The 21735-nt window shown below is 36.1% G+C and overlaps 1 protein-coding gene across 6 annotated transcripts in view; it reads right to left on the bottom strand.

The window, feature by feature from the left end:
• The window catches only part of LOC138179851 (E3 ubiquitin-protein ligase MIB1-like), a 452965-nt gene that overhangs the window by 190253 nt on the left and 240977 nt on the right, over positions 1-21735 (bottom strand). The window contains exon 10 of one of the 6 annotated variants that reach the window (XM_069113033.1): positions 12367-12421. The exons of 4 other annotated variants lie outside the window; for them this stretch is intronic. In XM_069113033.1, the coding sequence (XP_068969134.1) occupies positions 12382-12421 (40 nt within the window). In that variant the 3' untranslated portion in view covers positions 12367-12381. Of the gene's footprint in view, positions 1-12366; positions 12422-18562; positions 18582-21735 lie in introns of those variants that run through there. One more of the 6 variants, XM_069113036.1, reaches the window with a different exon arrangement.

The raw sequence follows: 21735 nt of genomic DNA, 5'->3' as shown, positions 1-21735 counted from the left end.
TGTTGTCCCTCCGACGTTACCGTTTCCCCATTTACCGTTCATCGAAGACAAAGCTACCATCAGCCAGCTCTCTCGGCTCCTTGCCGCGATTCGCGTTTCGCTATTCTCGTCCGTTTATATTCCGTCTATCGTTTCTTTTCTCGCTCTAACGTTTCTTCGGTGGATAACCTTCTCCTTATTTTCTCGTTCCTCGCACTCCACCAAGCAGTTATTAATTTTACCCCATCGTGTTCTTTTTTTCTTTGTCTCTCCACTTCTCCTAACGTTAAGTTTTTCCCCCTTGCATTCGTACTACGTAGTTTCTCATTCGTCTTTGCCCCCTCATTTTCCATTAATTTCCTTTTCTTTCGACTATAGCGCAGGCCCATGGCCATCTATCTACTTTGCTCACATTCTTCGTGGCGATATTTGGATTTCCATTGGCTTCTACTCGATAGCCATGTTTGCTTCTACGTTTTCCCGCGTGTAGGTGGTATTGGGACAATTTTAATTATTATCTTCTTATAATTGCGTTTCATTCTCCAGCCACTTCTTATCGTTCGTATCATTATCTCTATTGAGATATGTATATTTTTATGTGCTAGATTAGATTGGCCGCGCAGTAGTGATACGCGTATGTGAATATGAGTGTGTGGAAGTATGTGTGTGTGTGTGTGTGCGGCATCTCGAAAACAAAGGAATGTAAACTGTTCGTTAACAGTCTGGTATGGAAGAAGATGAGACGCGCGCAAGCGTGTATCGATGAATATCTTTGAAATCGTTTGTCAAATAAATATATAACTATTCTAATATAAATTCTAAGTGCAAATTTAGTGTTCCTATACCATTATTAAAGATTATTATACCATTATTATACTATACCATTATTATTAAGATCCAAAATTATCAACAACCTCTTTCTATTCTATAAATTCTATAAATTCTATATTATGCATCGTACGTAAAATTCTAAAATTCCAAAATGTGGACTGGAAAGAAACGTTCCTGAACCTGTTACACAATCTATTAGTATAAAAGATGAAGTGTACCGTACAGATTGTTACTCTGCAAAGGGTGTCGGAAAAAGTCGTTAAAAACGTCGAAACACGGAAAAGATAGAATCTGAGCCGAAACTCTGCATTGAATCGAAACGCGGTTGGCACTTAAAAGAGTATGCAGGAAGATTTACCGACGTGCCAGGGAGCAGGTGGGGTTCACTCTAAAAAATTTCTCGATTCATCTTTCACGTCGAAACGCGCACTAAAACATTTTAGTGCCGTTCGAACGGTGCATGCAACCGGAGGCACACAGGACGACATAGATCTTTCCGAACTGAAGTTTTCGCGCAAGAACAAAGGCAGCGGCCAACCAAGACTTCGCCCGTTGAATCGGCCAACTTCCTGTAACGCTGTATTTCCGGGACAGGTATAAATTCAGTTTTTACGACCAGCCGTGTTTAAATTTTGATCGGATACCGGACGTAAGTGGATTACGTTACATTACGAACGAAAAACTCGGCTGGGAATTAAAAGACGTAGAGATACGTGCGCCGTCGAGTGGAGAAACGTTTGACACGTTAATACTAAACGTCGTATTAAGAAGACTTATACGTAAAATGATAATGTCTATTTTAGAGAAGCTGATCAAAATTTCACGTTACTTTTATTTTCATTTATTCAATTTTTTAGGTCCGATTCTGATTTTCCGTTTTATATTCAAGTGACAAGTCGCGATGTAATCTTACAATAGCCGATGTGATTTTCTCTTACGTTTAGATGTATTCGTTGATTTGACAATTTAGACGCAGCTCCTTCAAATTTCTTTTTATGTCATTCCATATTTTCCGATTTATTCGTCCCCACGTAAAACAAATGAAATTTATTTAAAAGACTTTTGAACTATGCGTGAATTATTAAAGATAATTAAAAAGTTGAGAGACCGAAGAATATTGCTCATAAGCGTGATACACTCGTATAATGCTCCTAAAGTTTAAAACAAACTTCTTGAATATATTTTGTACAATAACTGGTTTCGTATTTAAAATATTACCTGGAATTAATTGGATTTGTACCGCAGATAAAAACAGCTTATTCAATCGTTAATTCGTTAGTCGGCTCATTAAGTGCTCTTTGCGTTCTCTTCTTTAGCAGTACTTTCTTCCTTTCCGACGCGATGATATTGCTGTAAAATTAAATTACAAGGTAACAACTTCTGTTTCATTCTTTTCGTTTCCTTTACACCAGATCCTCGCTATGCTTCGTATTAACTCGCTTCCGTTCGCGTGTACTAGCGCTTTTAATTCTAACATAAAACTCTTGATTAAATCACTTTCGTCCAGTCTTGGTTTTAACTTTTCCACGGGGCTAAATTAAATTTGAGTTTCAATAACATTAGATTTAAGGATATTCTTTTTCTAGATTGAGGAAAAAGGAGAAGAAAAAAATAGCCTGATACATTAATTACGTATCAATTCGATCTTTATTCCGAATGCTCTCGTTTCATTTGTGTCTATGGAACGCGTATTTCGCAGCCGATGAAATTAGTTTTTTCATTAATAAGAGCACATTCTCAATAATTAGCAGGAAAGTAATTAAATTCGAACTTCACCTTTTGCTTTCTTTCATCTACGACTTTTAATTTCCTCGCGTGTTCTTTCAGATTAGTTTATATCTCACGAGGCGAAATGTACATCTCTAAATACGAATACTATTCTATCTATCATATTTGTAATTAATTTATCGTAGCAGCGAGTAAATTTCCTAGTCGTTTGAATAATCCGTAGTTAACATTCACGGTAAATTTTCATAATAATCTTATGTAATTCATAATTTTAATGCTTCTGTCGGGCAAAAAATAATTTTTATGCCAAACGAAACTGTCATTCTCAGTCTAGAGGCATTTATATTATTACCGAATTTACGAAACGTTCAAATCGTTATCCATTAAATTGAATTATCCTATTATTTTTCGACATCACTTTCCAGCATACTGCTGATGTTAATCGCAATATTCCACTTTAGCGGTACACTTGCGGCATTTCCGTCATTTCACGAAATGTGTTGAAAATGACAACGTGAGTTCGCGCTCGTCATCCGTATGCAGATGCGCTAGTTACAATAAATAGTAACTAGAAGATAGTTCTAGACATAATCGATGGATTTAATCGATAAGTTTACGATATTCTTCTGTTTTTAACTCTAGTCCATGTAAGAAAGTGCAATAAAGTTTTCCAGCTCAGAACGGTGTGATAGATTTATCCAAAGAATAAAATAATAGCTATCGTGATCCTACCACTAAATACAGAAACAAGAACGAAATGTATACGGCACATACATATTTCAACAAATGTGCGAGATAAATTCAGTATATTTATATTAGAGTATAAGCATACTTGTATCGCCTTATCAAATTTTCCTGTTAACATACAATTATTTAATTACGTTCTCGATTAGTGCGCGTTCCTTTAATCCCCCTCATTAACCTAATTAGCAACGATCGCGGAATTCCCACTTTAGAATTGCTCTTTCTTATCTTAACTCGTCCCACAAGCTTACTTTTGTTCAACAGTGCTATACACGTAATATTCCCAAGCGATCGATGAGAGAGCAAGGCACTTCGGCTTTCTAATGCTTCCTCGTCCGAAACATTCCCAAACCGACCACGTGCAACGCGTCCATTTCACGCTCCATTTATGCAAACGGAGCCGGGACACGATGACGATAGTGACCCAGAACGATCGCGCGGAATTACGTGATACTGCATAATTCAATATGATTTAATACGTCGATGTAAATTTCAAAAGATCTCTCGCCGCTTCGGCGATGACACAGTCGGCTTACGTGCTCACACATGCAACGACGGCCGCGCATTTTCAACGATCAAATCGGATTCCAGCGACGACTCGCGAGAGTTTGCCGCGCGCAATCGCTTACGCTCGTTTATAGCTCGCTCCCTCCTCCTCGCTGCTTCCTCTTTTCCTCCTCGTTCTGGCTCCGAGCGTTCGTCCCCCTTCTTCCCGTTTTCCCAACCTCTCGTTCCTTTTTCCGGTTTTTCCGAGTGGACTATTAAAGCCCCGCTGCTTTAAATCGAGTTTGTAAACTCGAATTCGCGAATACCGGAGCCGTAGGATAAATAGCGTAGCTGAACCGGCCATGCTCAGGCAATTGGCGTGAATCTCAATGACGGCGTTTCCCTTTATTTTTTAAGCGCACAAGTTTCATTTTGTAATTAGTGTACGCTTAAAAAGTGCGATTAGTCGAATCGCGGGTAATTTTCTCGAATGCTATCGAAGGTGGCAAAGAAGAAAGGTCAAAGACTTTGGGACTTAGCGGAATGCTTATGCAAAGAAGAAGAAAGCATTTCATCGACGCAGCGTAAAACTCAGAAGTTTGCTTTCAGGTTTGTCAGAAATATTCCATGTATTTGTTCTTTAATTCCAATATATAATTCACATCTTTTGGAGTGCATCCATGTATTAGGTTGTTCGAAAAGTTTCTTTCGTTTTACGAGGAAATAACAGACGCACAACGTTTTTTGTTTTATATTATTTTGTCGAATTACGTACGATCCATTTTGTTCTGTTGAGATAAACACCGCGACATTTCACAGACTTGGTTTCACGTTCGTACGAAGGTGCATTGTTGTAAACAACACGTTTGCGGAAGAAAGACACTTTCCGGACAACCTAATATATCTTCAAATATTTTTTCCATATGCCTTGTCAAATATTCCTTCCAAATATTTGTCTAATTAATCATAACTATCGTTATGTTAGACGTAATCACTGTAGCTTTGTTATTTTTCGATTTCACGATACTTAGATTGAGGGTATAGCACGTATCTAAATTCAAATTTTTACGAATACAACTAAGTAAATAGAATCTAAACAGAGATGTGTTTCATCCTTTAAATATCGTCATAGATGCTTCATATTGAATAATTCGTACATTCTCGCGCAACACATACGTTCTTTACTCTTTCTAGCAAAATTTCTCTCATTGTCGAATATAGTTTAAATAATTATTTCAATTATAATTCGGTAGAATTATGCAGAGGGTACAGTGTTGAAAAAAGAATCAGTTAATGACCGCAATTATGAACCTATGTTTAAACACGATTATCCGTAATCAGACGCAATTCTAATTGGAAAGTCGGTCTTAGAAGCAATCAAGCTTCGAGCAATCTCCACTCAATTTAGTCCATATCCAAGACCTTTAATCAGTGCAGCGAGCAATTATACTTAACAATTGCAAGACCATGATAACTGTTATCTAACTATAACGATATATGTTTATGGTTAAACGAAACACGTAGCGGACTCCATAAATTACGAAAGATTTAAACAGAACCATCGCTCGTACAATATTCAAAATTACAGTTATCTGTAATTATATTTGCCGTAATCTTAACGAAAGGTATATCGTGAATTAAAAATTGCAATTCGAAACACGTAGTCGGAAAAGAATTCATGGCAATTACATTTCTCGTAGTGTAAACCTTTTTAAATCCAGCAATAAATTAAAACGCGAAACAAGCGGATTAACCGGCAGAATTAGGTGGTTCACGTTTAAAGGTGTTTGTTTTATCAGTAACATTATTTTTCGTGCGAGCAAAATGCTGTGAAATTTCGTAACTCGACGCCAGATAACGCAACAGAGAAAGGCAGCGGGAAGGAAACAACATATCAAAAAGAACAATAACAGAACGAGATAAAACTTTTTCAAGCTGCACGTGCACCAGCAGTGAAAATTTACTGAAACGTGTTAAAATACTACTTTCTTGAATTGGAAGATTATTTAAAGATCGTACAATTTCGAAACGATATAGTATTTAACGATATCATATTTTCATGTTTCTAGGTATTAAAAATGTTTCCATTACAAATAAAATCATGGTGAGAGGAATGTAAAGGGGAGTGGAGAAACTATGTTGGAAAATACACGCTTATTATATGTTTCATATCCATTTCCCTTTACACGGATTCGACTAAGATTAAGATTAAAAATTAAGTTCGACGAGTAAAAATGCGTGTTAATGATTTACTGTTGCCTTATGAATATGGCGCTTATAAAATCGTGAAAAATGGAAATAGAGAAATTCGTATTATTTCAATATTACAACGGAAACAATAATTAATAACATTCTCGCAATTATAAAATTTCGAAAATGTTTCTAACATTGCTCTGCTTAATAAAGTGAAATTTAATTATTACACGTGAAATGAAAAGTAACTTAAAGGTGGAACAAAATATAAGATTTGAATAAAGAAAAAAACTAAAAAAAAAAAAAAAAAAAAAAGGAATCAAGTTATAAATCTGTCGAAATTGTTCTCTGCAATCCTATCCAAGACATATAAAATAATCGAAATACGATATTAAAAGTTTCTTCGAGCAAAACTTATTTCTATGAATATTATACAAAAGTGTCATCGAATTTTCTACTTTCGAAATATTAGAAATCTTTGAACCAAACGAAATAACAATTTTCGCTGATTACACGTTGCTTCCTCTGGAGGGAAACATCCAGAGATATATTGCTATGGGATAATATATGCCAACAATCGTACAGAAACGCGTTAATGGCCTACGAGAAATGTATTAGGTGACAGATATAAGTGCCTGGGAAATGAGGTTCGCGGGATTTACGACGTCGCGATTATCGTTTCCCATCCTTTGCCCCTAATTTACGACTATTCGATGCCTGTAAATCGCTACGAAAATCTTTCTCGAATTCCTTCGGGAACGAAAATCTCCCAAGGTACCATTAAGCTCACCAATATGCAATCAGCGGTTTCGTTTTCAGGTGATTGAAGATACTAATGCTAAATCGAAGTTACGTAATACGTGGCGAATAGGAGAATAAACGATATAAATGGAAAAACTATTGAAAATTATCAACGGTAGTGTATAATATATAAATTATATCTTTTTACATAAATTAATTCTTGTTACGTGTAAGTAGGTGTATAAATACGATCATTATCACGATTTATGTACGATACGATGTACGACACGTGTACAATACGGATCATACGTAGATCTAACAAGACGTACGTGTACAACGAAGTCAAAAGTTATTTCTTAAATTCGTTTCTCATACGAATGTATAAGAAATGTGCAAAATGCCAAAAGAAAAAGAGTTTCTTGTGAAAAAAATATCCTTCTAACAAGGATAACAAGAGGAAGGATGGGTCGTTTTATTTCATTCTTACGGTCAGTAATTAAGTCTAGTTCAAATTTGTCAAACAAAGATATCTCGATAATGGAAACGAAAAATAACTTCGCTCATTTCCAAGCGGAATTAGTAGAAGGTGAACGTGATTGATCTTTCTCCTTTTTCTATTCTATTCAATTTTTATTCGACAGATCATTCAATTTTATTTGGTAGAAACCAGAGAAAGAAATATATACTATTTTCTTGAAAATAAAGAATGCAGGACAAAACTGTAATCTTACAGTCATTCGAACTACGACGTTCACATTGTATAATTGTCCAAAGCTCTTTAAAATACTGCACGTTTCTATCTTCAACGATGCCATCTTCTCTCGGAACGTTAAGAATTTCATGTAAATAAAAAAAAAATCTCAAATCACATCGTACAAAGTTAAAAGAAAATAAAACAACTTCGAGTTCAACAGCCTGTAACTTTAATAGCGTTAGCAAAATATAAGCGCAAAAGTGCGTGTCAGACGAGGGGAACAGCTTTTATCGCCAGCCAGATAGGTAGAAATTCTTTTCGCAAAAGTTCCGCTTGGAACTTTCGTTGGGAGGAGCAAAGCACTTTCGGCAGCTAAAATATCCTTGGAGAAAACGCGGATCGTTATATCAGACAATATGCAGGCTACGTATTGCCTTGAGAAATTTGTAGAAACTTTCGATAGTTGTCTAGGTTGGTGGTCGACGGAGTAAAAACGAGCGAGCCTTCATATAGCAAAACTTGGCCGACGTTGGCACGTATCGAGGATCAACTTATCGACATCGATTGGAGCCAACCATCGCGAGACTCGTCCTTTAATTTTGGATAACTTTTCGAACGGCGACTTGGCGGCAGTCGGGTTAAAAACTGCTCGATGTGACATTCTATAATTTGATTCGATTTATAAATGTTATATTAAATTTATCGACTTTATCAGATTTTAATCAACTTGTTATTTCTGATACGATGTATCGTCCGAGGTTTTGACTATACCCGGAGTTGGAGTTGTTTAAAAAAGATTTTTCGAAAAATGTCGTATCTGTCTCTTGAAAATCAGGAATTGTCAGGAAATCAGAACTGTCCAATTGAAAATAATACGCGACTAATTAAAAAAATTAAACGTACCTACTGAATTACACTAATCTGGGAATTAATAATAATATGAAAAATGTTAACTTTACCGAGACATAAAAATAACCAAACAATGAGAGAAAGAGAGAGGGAGAGAGTGCATGTGCTCTAACAAATTCAAAAGAGTTAAAATAATTCTCACGACAGATAAACGACGACATTCTAAGACAGTAGAATATTCATCAAAATTGTAACGTTTTAATAGGAACAGATACTCTGCAAAATATTTTGAGAATCTGAGCGGTTTTTGAACGCGATAGCAAGAAGCAACATCGCGTGTAAATTGACATGCCGGTGGAAAAATGTTTCGAAAAACGGCAAGGCCTTTCGAAGAGGCTGGCAACTGTGAAACACATAATCTCCAGTTATCCCTTATCTCATCCCCGGGGCGATAAAACGCCCGTACGAACGGTTCTGCGATGTTCTCGCGAAGACGCCGGCATTTTCACGAATTTACGAGCGTGTCTCGCTGTTCACGAATCAGCTTTAGCAAAATCTACGATGGCTACGTGACGGAAAATTAACGCGGCAAAATACTTGCGTTGGCCGCTGGACGCAAAGAGTATGAAATTTCGACCCAGAAAGAGGAAGATCGCGAAAGAATTTCAGCTTTGATACAAGTATAAAGAACGTAATTCTAAAGAAACAACGAACAATCTTTTTAATAAATTACACTCCAGATAATTGACCTTATAAATTGCTAATTACATTTGTTTTCCCCATCGAAAATTGTTTCGGAACAGGAACTTCGAAAATAAGATATTGCTCGAATCGTGCAAAAAATGTACTCTTACAATATTTTTTTCTTTCTGATTTTTTAATATTGCGACAATAACGATGAACAAAGAGCCATAATACTGCTAAATGCACTCTCTTAATCCTGCTCAAATATGCACCGTTAGTTCACGTTACGAGCGAGCGCAGAAATAATTGATACGACAGTGGGAATGGGCCATAGGGCCGAGAGAATGGTCAGAATAGGTCAGAAATCGCGAATCAGACAAGGCTTTAAACTAATCCTGGGAAACTTTGCCAAGTCGATTGTACAGGTCGAGAGGTTTCCTAGGGGGTTACCTTAAGATATCAGCAGCTAATGATCCACCGTGGCCTGTGCATGTAATTAATGCGAGGCCATGTGAAACGGATTTGCAAGGGCCGGCCGGTCGCTGCGTGTATAAGCCTCGCTAAGGAACTCTGTGAATAGAAGTCTCGTCCAACTTCATGAGCTGAAATCTAGCGAAGGAGGACTTGGAGGATTAATTACTTTCAGCGAACTTGTTCTTTCTTCGCGGCAATCGCAATCCCTCGTGATCGTATTCCGTCTCGTGACAAACGTCACGCTGGCCATTACTGCGACTTGAAGGGACTCAAAGCTTAGTGACAAACGAAGACTATGCTTGTCGACCAATTTCCACGTAATACCATGGTTCTATCGATGTGTTTATTTAGAAACTAAAATTAGTTCGCTGACAGGTGCACAAGAAAACAGAGGTTCTTATCGATTAAGTGGTTCTAGCTTAAAGTTCTTTGAATTGAAAATTGGCCAGGTCCCATTGAAACAATGAAAATTGTCTCTGCAATGGATCTTTTGTTCGACGACGAAAGGAATATTTACAGTGGGTTTGATTTCTCATCTATCTTCGTTTCAGATCATTGTAGCTTTGATAAATTTTCTACTGTTAACTTAATAACTTTGCCTCGTTTCTTTCACTTACTTTTGCATATATGAAAATTAACGAATTTATTAATACAAAATGAATATTTTCATAATTCGATATTATGAAACTACTCTCTTCACAGGAAAAGCTTAGCAATACACAAATCGATCGATTAGAAGTAAATTGATGTGTATCTTTTTGCAACAAGTAGAAGAGAGATTCTCTTTAACAATTTGATAGACGAGTAGAACGGTTTCAGGCAATATGTGACTTGTCATTTAACTTTCTCGATTGCTGTTCCGTAACGTTTGTCCACCTAAATTTGCAGAATGAAATATCGTATCCAATTTATCCTTCCGCCCTTTGCCAACCATGATCGCAATTATGGTTTTTGCTACGATATATTAAGCGTTCCTCATGAACGACGTTCTTGCTGCGAAGTTCTGCGAGAGTTTGCGAAGTAATATGACGATCGGTCACCCTGACGATTAATTAAACACGCATAGTTGTTTAATGACAAAGTTAGCACACTTGCAAGACCCTCAACCTGATAATATTACGAAATTTCATGCAACAAAGGCGTTTTTCTAGTTAATATTTATTAAAAATATTGTCCTTTAATCGAGCACAGTTTACTTCATTTATATCAGTGCGTTGAATATCTCATAAATAATAAATAAGTAAATTAAACATGAAAAAGAAGTCTTTGCACGTTACACGTGAAATAATTCGTATAATTGGAATAATGAAATTCTGCTTTTTCCACGATAAAAGAAAAAAGTCAAATCTTATCATATATCATGTTTATCCCAGACAGAGGAATTTGAAATTAATATTTTAGAAATGTTCCATCGAAAAATTAATTTACTACATCAAATAAAATAATAGAAAATAATAAAACGGGGAATGATTGAACTAATTAAAATGTATATACATAAATTCTCATCTTTCTCGATGTTATCAGTTTTTGTTAATTCCGGCACCATTGAAAATTCCAAATCTTATCTTTCCGTTTATTAAAACCGACAAAGAGAATAAAATCTCTAAGAAACTAGATTGCGGGATAACTTTCGAAATAAATTCCTTCTAAGAAGCAACTAAAAAAAAATCACTTTATTCTTAGGTAAAACTTGTATCTAACTTTTAAAATGCGGAACTTTAGTTTTTAAGCGTTTCCAGCCAACTACTTTAGTAGTAATATTAATTACGAAACAATTTTCCTAAACCTCTACGAAACTCACGATATTTCAAAGTGCAATTAAAATGTATTCAAATTTTTCGTTCTGGCATCTTCTTTCTCGCGAAGAAGTAGCAGAAAAACAGGAAACTAAGAATTACTAATTTATCTGGTATTTCTTAACATTGGACTCGCTGGAAATCAAGAATCTCAAAAAAAAGAAAAAAAAGAAAAAATCTCCTGGAAGAAACAAGTAAATAACTTTCTTCTTCTTCTTCTTCTTCGGCTGTCAGTACTTTCAATTAACCTTCGTTAAACTTAAAAGTAGTACTACCCAGAGGGTGCAGACAGCAGCCCGGATTATCGATAAAAGTTTAACCAGCAAGGAGGAACGAAAAGGAGGAAGAAGGTAGCGGAGAGGAAAAACACCGAGTTAATTCTGACTGAATACGCCGTGTTATTATCCGATAATTACAATCGTGTGAAACAATACTACGTTTCTTTTACGTTACGGCCCGTAACGAATCTCAACGAAACCTGATTCGATGTAAATCGAATATAGGTGACGTATGATCATACGGTAAGTTGATGTAGAAAAAGTTGCGTTGCAACGAAGTTTATCGTTAAGTAATAAGTTTCTTATAGATCTGAAAATATCGAGAAATAAATTGTCGCTAAATACGTTAAACGAGATCTCTTTCTTTTAAATTGTTACTTTGAATTTTAAAAACATGAATTTAATTATTCGACAAAGTATAACTATTTTCAATAAACTGTTAGAAAGTTGTACGATATGATGTCAGAAATTTTTGTTTTAAAATTATAATTAATTCCATTTTCTTTCTTGTTTCTTTTTCTCCGTTGCGCATTTGAAACCTCACCTATAATATCTGTGATATTTGTACGAATAAAAAATAGGTAAATTTGTTCGATGTTGATTAAAATCATATAGAAAAGTACATGGTGGTCACGTTTGAAAATTATTTTTCACATGAGAATTGAAAAAGTTTAGAGATTAAAATCTTATGTAAGATAATTCGAAGAAACCTGACTGTTCAAAAGCAGAAAGTTCGATAACGCGATTATTTCACTTCGCAACACCGGCAGCATTTACATACTTTGTACTTACAATATCTCAGAAATGTTGTATTTAATTTAGTTACGTGCTTCTATCCGAACTTTACACCAAGTTCAAATTGAATAACCCCTTTCTGTCCATCTTGACTCTTGGTAAAATCTAGTTATTCCATCACTTCGCAACTACAATTCAGAACACGTAGTCTGCAAAAAGATTCAACATTTCTCATGAAGGATAAAACGTTTATCGAGAAGATGAAAAAAAAATTCTCTCTCTCTCTCTCTCTCTCTCTCCCACTCTCTTGTAATATGGTTCAACGTTAAATAATATTTTTGAAACCTATGGAGAGTTCAATGGCGTTGTAACAATTTATCATGGGATTTCATAATTTTCATCTGCGAAATATCTGTATGAAGATTGAAATATTCAGGTTGTAATATTAAAATTCTAATATGCAAACATGCATTGAATCATTACTTCATTTACGATAAATATTTCGTGAAGTGGAAATTGGTAACATCCTCGAATAAATAGAACAATATTTAATTACGTTCATAAATTATAAAACTCAATTACATTTATCGAAAAGGGACTTGAACTAATTTCCGAAAGCTTCAGGTTAAAGCATAATTTTATTTCCGCTTAAATTATACACACTTCATTTATTCGAACATATTGGTGAACAAAGCGATCGAGATAATTCGATCAATTCGTACAATGAAAGTTGATCAATTTCTCTCGTTATACGACTAACTTTTACAATTGAAATTTATATTCGGACAACTCTGCGTCACTTAAATGCATATATATACATTTTTACATTTATCCGCTTACTAACCTAATTTTTTCTAAATACCGAAAAGCTAATTAAATTACGTTAAAGTTAAAAGACTTTTTAAACTGGTCTGCACATATGACTTTATAAAGTTTATGGATCTTACGAAACTCTGTTTCAAGTTTCATAAAATTTTCTACATTCACGTTTCTCTCAGCAGGCTTCGTAAGTTCCGAAAATTTTCATTTTACGGAACACATAAAATTCTTGCCATTATAAACGATCTCGAAGGAACAACCCAGTCCAATTTCACGACAAGACATATCTACGATATCGCGGAGAAAAAATTCTTCCCTATCTATTTCAATTGCAGATCGGGAACAACAATCCAAACTGCAAATCCGATCAGGTGAAACGTGAAATTTCAGACGAATCGAAGCCCGTGTCGCGACGTCTGATACCCGACGATCCGTCTCGCTTTCCGAGGACCTCGTGACTACTTGGATCGATGCGCTCAATCAGTGTCGGGCCGGGTCAAAGGAAGAACTGTGTCGACCGTACGACAAGCCCGGCGAAGTTACGACGAAAGGAAAAATGGAAGGAAGCGAGATGAATGTATGCGGGATGCACGGCTGACAGACAAGAATGGCGAGAAAATCGTGAGAATCGGAAGAACGGCGGAAAGGTGGAAAGTGAGCCAGCGTGGCGCAGCTTTTCCTCGCATCCTCACTTAGTCGGGTTATGCATCCAATTCCATTTCCCATTTCAACTTTTCTCATCTCTAACGGCTCGTCCCCGATGGCGGCGGTCGGCCGCTGGAAGAAGTTAAATACCGTTACCATAATGTTCGATCATTATTTCTGCCATTAAAATAGCTCCGACGGCGGAGAAGAGTCCGAAGGCGAGGAGAGAAAGACATAAGGATAGTCTGGAAAGAACTACGCTAGAGAAAGTAAAAAAGGAGATTTAACTCTGTAGAATGGGAGGAGAGGGTTCAGCTGCTCGAAATGGCTCCACTTGGCTGATTCTCTTCGGCCGCGAAACGCGCGGCAAACTTTCCCAAATGAATAGCATGAAAATCAGCGAACGGCCATTCTACCTTTTACCGGCAGGATTCTCGGCTCTTCCAGATCAACCTTTTGGATTTGAAGCATCGCAAAGGGACCAAGCAGAGCGTGATATTGTGTGTAACCGATTTTATTGACGATTTGGGTTCTAGAGATAGGGTTTTAGGTATCCGAGATTCCCAGAACTTTTCACTCCATTATTTTCCAATGGCTAGTATCGAGAGATTTCGGTCCTTTTGAAACTTTTCAGTATACGAAGCATTGTTTGGTACTGAAGAAAATTGAGAGTCGATAAAGAAAGAGGAAATTGGAAGGTAATTTGGAATAATGTGATTAGGATCGTTGTATTTTCAGTGCTTATATTTTCATGTTTCACTGTTCAAGCTGCGAGTATATTCTGCATACATTAGCAAAACGATTTTTTCACCGTATTCGTTATAAGGCAAGAACGGAATAATCATTGTTTTTATGTAAAAGAATTATTTCAGGTGGTTCGTACAAATTTTCAAGATACAAAAATGGCGTCAATTGCAACATTAAAGGTGTCATGTTTTTTAACGGCAATTATTAATTTTTTCAATTGAAATTACTTAACACAATAGGAAACGTAACAGAATAAGATAAGAAAAAATGCTGCACCAATTTACTCAAAATCATCTCGCTCCTAACGTTCTCCTGAAACTACAATCTAGCTCCGTATGCATAGGAACAAATTGGCTTTCTAAAACGAAAAGAAATTCGATATCTAATTTACACGTTTGATCGAGCCCGCCGCGAAAAAGAGAAATATTTAAAAGCGGAATCAAGCGAAAATACGGCCGGCCGGATTGATTACGACCGCTCGAAATTACCTCGCTTCATACAGAGCGACGAGAGAACGGGACGAAGAAACGAGCTAATGATAAAAGACAAATACGAGAGGGGCGGAGAAAGGAGGTCCGAAGAAACGGGCACAGAGGAGGAAAAAGAGAAACGAGCAAAGGGGGAAGGCGAAGGAAGAACGAAAGGGAAGAAAGCTTCATCAAGCCGATCGAAAGGACCTCGCCGCTGTTTGCCTTCCGCTAACCTCCCTTCATGCCATCCGCCCCTTTCTCCGCTCCATTCCGCCGTGAGCGAAAATTTCGCGAATTTATACACGGTAGTCGTGGTAATTAGCCGAAATGAGAATTGGTCCCGGCTACGAAAGCTTCGACCCTGGTCGTCGCTTAATTGAAAGCGACGCTCGGCTGAAAAGTCGGATTCCCGGTCAATGCGCATCCATTCCGCAATTACACGCGATACGATTCGCCGGTGAACGGCTGCGCCTCGAGCAATGCAAATGCGCCGTTGTTCGGTGAATTTTAATAAAACGAAGAATCGGATCGTCGGGTATCGTTGGTATCGTCGCGATACCCTCAACTTTCTAACGGCGTCCAATGATTTTCAAACGGTTTGCCGAGAATCAACAAAAGAGCTTTTAGAAATACGAACGAAGATCGAGGAGAAATGTTACGTATTTTCGTCGATTCTTTCACCTGTATACCTGCGCTCTATAATCGAATATCAGGCGGGAAAATATACGGCGAGTTAGTTTTTGCTGATTCTCTGTCTTTCGCGGCACTCGGTCACATCATTTCTAAATATCTGTATTGTAATCTGCAATTAATCATTCGTATTCCTATTGTTCTATATAAGAAGAAAAATGAACGAGTCTTTCATGGCCTGCGGCAATATTAATATTTATGACCCTTTGTGCGTATTCATAAAACAATAAGTACGGGCGTAAATATGTTTTCGAAAGGTATATAAAATAAAATGAATTCACAATACGTAGCAAAGTATTGCGCGAATTTTATTAACACCTGGTAAAGCTTCAAATGGAGATAATTCGATCGAATTTGATCTTCGTTTCTCCTGTTTCTACGATTGAGCGAAAAGAAATGCAATGGATTTATGGTCGGCGATAATAATTAGCCGAAGCGATATTTATATAACTGACAGCGTTATTTAATGCTTAATTGGAAGCGGGAAACTTGTAGAGTCTCGTTTATATTAACTACACTGAAAAGAACGTTTCCACATTTTATATTTCTCCCTAGATGATATTTCATTTTTACTGAAACAAAAGAATAATCGATATTGTCTTCCCTTATATTCTTGTCTCAACTAGAGAAAAGAAGTGCTATATCTTTATACTCTTAATTAAAAACTTTGTTATTCGCAACGAACGAATAAAAATTCCTTTATAAAGGATTAGTATAAAGGATTTGGAAAATAAGCTATTTCGTCGTAATTAAAATCATCTTACTTATGAAGACGATGTATGATATAGAAATAAAATTCTGTTGTTAAAAACGTAATATCGCTGAATTTTCTCCGTTCTTTTCGCCAATGCGATTAAAAAAAAATATCGGGTAAAGTTTAATTATATAATAAATTTCACGTTATACGAACTTAGTATATTAGCAATCGTCTTAAGCAAAAATTCTCTTTGCTCGGGTTTTATTTCGATCAATTTAAAAAATCAGGATAGGTCGTATAAAATTAACCTACTTATTCTTCTTAAAAGAGAATCTGCTCATCCTATCTTGAACAAATTTTCTACTGCCAGGTCATGCGTTGATATTGAATAATTCCTTTGCTAAACAGATAACCACAAAAATTTTAATCAAATATTATGCAATTTTTTAAAGAAATTAATCCCTTCTAGAAGCTAGTAAAGCTTAATCTATGCTTTCCAATAAGACGCTAAGAACTATGTAGGTTTACACAATCAATTCAAGAAGATATATCTTCCAAATAAAAAAAGCTGAACGATGGAAAAAGACTATTACTGTTCAACACGCGACACGAACATAATATATTTACAAAAATAATCAAATATATAACTCTACTAATCCTAATCTATTTTCGTCGTACTATCCTCAGGCACGGAGCGAGGGTCTCGAAAGTTTCGCAGAGAGGAAGGAAGTGGAATTAAAAAGCAATAGACACCGGCGAAGCGTCATCGCGACCGGGTTATGTGCCTGCTGTTAATATTCATAAAAGCAGGTAGTCGGTGTCCAGTTTTAATCAGACCTCCAGCTGCTGGTGTATAATAATGAAAATAAAACTTGCTGTTTAAATTTCGCAGAATTATTGCGAAACATCGCGGCGTCACACCGCTGAAAAATGCCACCTAGCGACTCGAATTATCACGGACACCAGAGAGTAAACGTTGCATGGAAAAACCGTGGCTTCTCCGTCACAGTAAAACCTACTCTCCGTCGACTCTTCTTCTCTCTTCTTTCTCCTCTTCGGTGTCTTTTCATTTTTGAAATCAGCCTCAAGCAGGCAATTGCCAAGGTGTACAGCGTGCTTATTTTGCAGAGATTTCTTGGCAAAGCGAACGCTGACGGCTCTACGATTCGATATAACTATCAATTTTCAATTGGTCAATTCCGAGCGGCCAGCTTGGACCCAGAGAATTTAATAATAATTCCGAGGAAAATTTACGGCTCGCGACATTCGGACATTCAAATTCGCCAGCGAAATTCGTCGTACGCGTTTTAATAACGACGATACGCGACGGGGCTACGATATACCGCGTCGTCATCGCGCCGCCAAAGTTTATTAATTATTCATTCTAATTAAAACGGGGCTGGAATAGTTCGAGTTGGATTTCCGTCGATGAATCGCCGCCTCTTGCATCCGTGTCCGACGATTTGTTGCAGAGTATAGACGATTTTTGAATATCATTCGGCGGAAGCCGTTACTGGACAATTGATCAATTCAAATCTTTTATTTCATCGATTGATTAATTCTTGCAATAAACAGAAATTCTGCTCTCATCGCTTCAAATGTCTTATCTAGCATTTATTTATTTTTCAAGATACGTCGAAGCACTTGAAGCTTCCCTTGTTCCTTATCTTTCAGTTTGGTAAAATCTATGTAAATATATCGAACACTAAAATCATGCACTTAAACATTATGTATATTTTAATGTCCATCGGAATGTAAATTTCAGTTTATGAAGCGGATATCGTTAATAGTTGAAGTTCAGTGATACTAAATCCAAGGCAAGACTTAAGTACTAACTTCCGGGGATGAATATAATTTTAGTATTTAATTAATTCACCGATCTAATTGGCGATGAAATAATTAATTTATTTAATCGACGATTAAATTCTACCTGAACTTATTCTAATTAAATGCAATTGCACATCGGCTGAATAAAAATTGAATCGTTCTTTGCGTTGATAGATAAATATTTTAAGGTAATAATTGATTATCAATTGGACTAAATATATCGCCTAGCATTAATCGAAAGAATAATATATATAGAGCACGTGTGTATTGAAATTGGAAAAAATATAAATTGCAAATAAAAACGTAATACAACGTTGTGTATTTTCAATAATCTACAGAGTGCCCCATAAATGATGGTACAGTGGTTCAGTTTAAAAACTGAATATTTATATTGAAATAAATGGCAGTACTCACTCATCTCTTAGTTACAATAATTGTCGTCCGATATTTATAAAGACACAAGGGGCATCTTACCTAAAACAAACAAGAGTAAAATATCCAATTAATTATGGTATTTAAATATTATAAGCTATAATATTATTAATGATAATACATTTAATAGAAACAATACAATATTGTTAATAAGACATAAAATAACTTTAATGTGTGTAATGAAATAAATTTATCTTAAAAAACGACAAAAGTATAATTTAATTAAGCAGCCCCGGAAACGGAAAATTTTAATTTCTTAAGTATTTTTAATCTCTGTAATAATTTCACTTTGTGTCAGTATCATTGTATCATAGATGAGTTTATCTTGTTCATTCTTTATTTCAAAAGTCGAATAATGTCTGAACTATAACAGAATTCAGCATTCTACATTATGCAGATAGCAAGGACAAACGTGACTGATTAATCTCAGTCCTTCATTCCAAATCAGAAGCTCGGTTTTTCCGCTCTCGTTTCACTGAATAGCCAATTCAATTTTTTTCTTTCATTGACACAGTTTCTATATTGTAAAAATCGATGCATACGAATGATAATAGATCGTGGAAGAGAAAATTCGCGAAAAATCAAAGTGCTTTTCAAATTACTGACAATTATTCATCGAAAATTTCCATTACAATGCAGTTGTAAAGCAGTTTATTTTGCGCAGTAGCAAACTCTGTTAAAGTTCATTATGCTGACGCAGAGAACGAATGTAACAAACACAGCTTTTATATCGTTTGTCTTAATGTACTATTTTCGGACCTCGGATCGGACCTCGACGCCTGATCAATTCCGCCTTGAACTACTTACAGTGACGTCTGACTTGTATGTTCAAGGTTTTTCTACGGAGTTCCAGTTTTCCAAGAAACTGTTCCATCGAGTAACATTATTTCTCAAGATCCGACGCGAATATGTCCGAATTTTTTACGCCATGTTTATTCCACTTATTCTTCTTTGTCCTAAAGAAACTTCGCGAATAAAAATTATTCTTCTGATCTCAGCCAGCTTTTGTGTAATTCATAGCAGACGAAACACTGAAATATCGGTACAGATCGAAATTTTATTTAAGCACAGATTGTATTTTAAATATTTGAAAGCATCGAAAAGCATTTATCTTTTCCTTGCTTCAACTTCAAACGAATTCTCTTACACAAAAACGATTATTTATCGACGATTCATTTATAGGTTACCTACATCATCAGAGCGACTAAACTATTAAGAACTCCGGCTTTTTGTTTCGATTTTTCTTCAAATAAAATATAATATAATAACTATAACCTAAAACAAAATGAAATAACTAACATTTAATGATTTTGCGTAACAATTATATGATTTCCAGTAATATTGTCGTCATACTTTGCATGGCACTATTGGAATATCGATTATTGATCGACCATTTTAATTAACGGAATTTAAATTCCCTGTACACGTTTCTACTTGTTCGTTGTTGAAATATAATTTCAAAAATTACAGCTCGCTGTTCGGTCAAGGATCCAACAGCAGATCGATACCGATTCTAGCAGCGTTTCCAACAAATTTCAGCAATGCAGAATATCGAGAAACATTCTCCATATTCACCTCCTCTCGGACTGCTCAATTTATATTCCTCAAGCTACAGTTGGCGTTAGTTCAATTCAAATCAGCCACAGTTGCCGGAGACTGACGTCGATATTTCTATTCTGCTCAAACTTGCCCGCATTAATATTCATTGTGATCACGTTCCGACCTTAACTCGTAAACATTCCCTTCAAGAAAATTTACCTTAATGACTTTTCTGACAAACTTGCACCCCTTTCTCAAGCGTTATATTCACTGCTATTACACCACGTTTATGTGGAAATCAATGAATTAAAAATGATATTAATTCTGTCCAATAATAATATTGTAATTAAAAAGTCGATATTTAACATCGTTAATCTGTTTTCGTTGAAGAATTAATAATAACTTTGCTCCAAGACTAAATATTTATTAGTACCTGTTGTAATATCTATTGTTATAATTAAATGTTATTTGTTAGAAAGATACTGTTTGCATACTCTCAGGCTATAATAAATGGTCCATGCTCTCGTGGAATAAGCAATACGATATTTAAATATGCAAAGCTCTCGTACAAACCAGCAAATACGGAGATAGTGTTGCATTCGGGCATTAATGTAACTATTGTAATTGAGTAACTCGTAAGGAAAGCAACCCTTGTCCAATTTGTGGTCTTCTTAGATAATAACCCTAACAGTTAGAAAGAAATCTCTATTATATCATTATACTAAATGATCTACAGGGTGGTTGGTAACTGGTGGTACAAGCGGAATGGGGGTGATTCTACGCGAAAAAAGAAGTCGAAAATATAGAATAACAATTTTTCGTTTGAGGCTTTGTTTTCGAGAAAATCGACTTTGAATTTTCGCTCGGTACGCGTGCACTTTATCACGTCTCGTTATAACGGATCTCACTGTAGATCGTTGTCTCGATGGAAAAATTAAAAAAAAAGAAATTTTTATTCTATATTTCCGACTTCTTTTTTCTGTTTCTTTTTTCTTTCTTTCTGTTTTCTGTTTTTTTTTTCAGTTACCAACCACCCTGTATATCTCATTCTCGAAATAACTGACGCTACGAAAAAACAATCTTTATCGTAGTTTCGCAAGTTCATAATTTAATTACATACCTACAGTCCTACGATATAATAACTCATAGTGTTTTGTAACAACGTGATTGTGTTATGTAAAATAATATCGAACAAACATTAAAGATGAGAATAGAGTATTGTCGTGTTTCCTGGAAAAGGACAAATACGGACAAGTGTCGTTTCTATTATGAACACTGCGATCCTACGAATGTCTCTGCCTTGTCAATGTCTTGCCTTGTCAAGCCTCGGCTCGCCATGTCGAAGTCGCGCATCGTCAACCCTCTTGATACGTTACGTTTAACCTGGTCTCCTCCACTTTCGAGTTAATTGCGTTTACGTGTAACCGAGATTGGCTCACCAGACAGAGCGTCGTTTTTACGTGTCGACGGATACGTCTTAATGTCCTGTAAAATCCGGCGGAATTCAATGACTAGAGGGATTAAGTGTGGCAGCAGCCAGAAAACGGGCGACACGAGCGCCGAACAACCGGCGTATCCTTCAGCGACCGCTTCGTAGACACGGAATTGCTTTCCCACGTGTACTCGTTTGGTCGGGGCTCCGGCGATTTATCTTTCG

This window comes from Bombus flavifrons, chromosome 5, assembly GCF_040668555.2.
Source record: "Bombus flavifrons isolate JBK064 chromosome 5, iyBomFlav1_principal, whole genome shotgun sequence".
Lineage (NCBI taxonomy): Eukaryota > Metazoa > Arthropoda > Insecta > Hymenoptera > Apidae > Bombus > Bombus flavifrons.
Note: the sequence above shows the minus strand (reverse complement) of the source record. Positions and strands in the feature narration are given on the sequence as shown.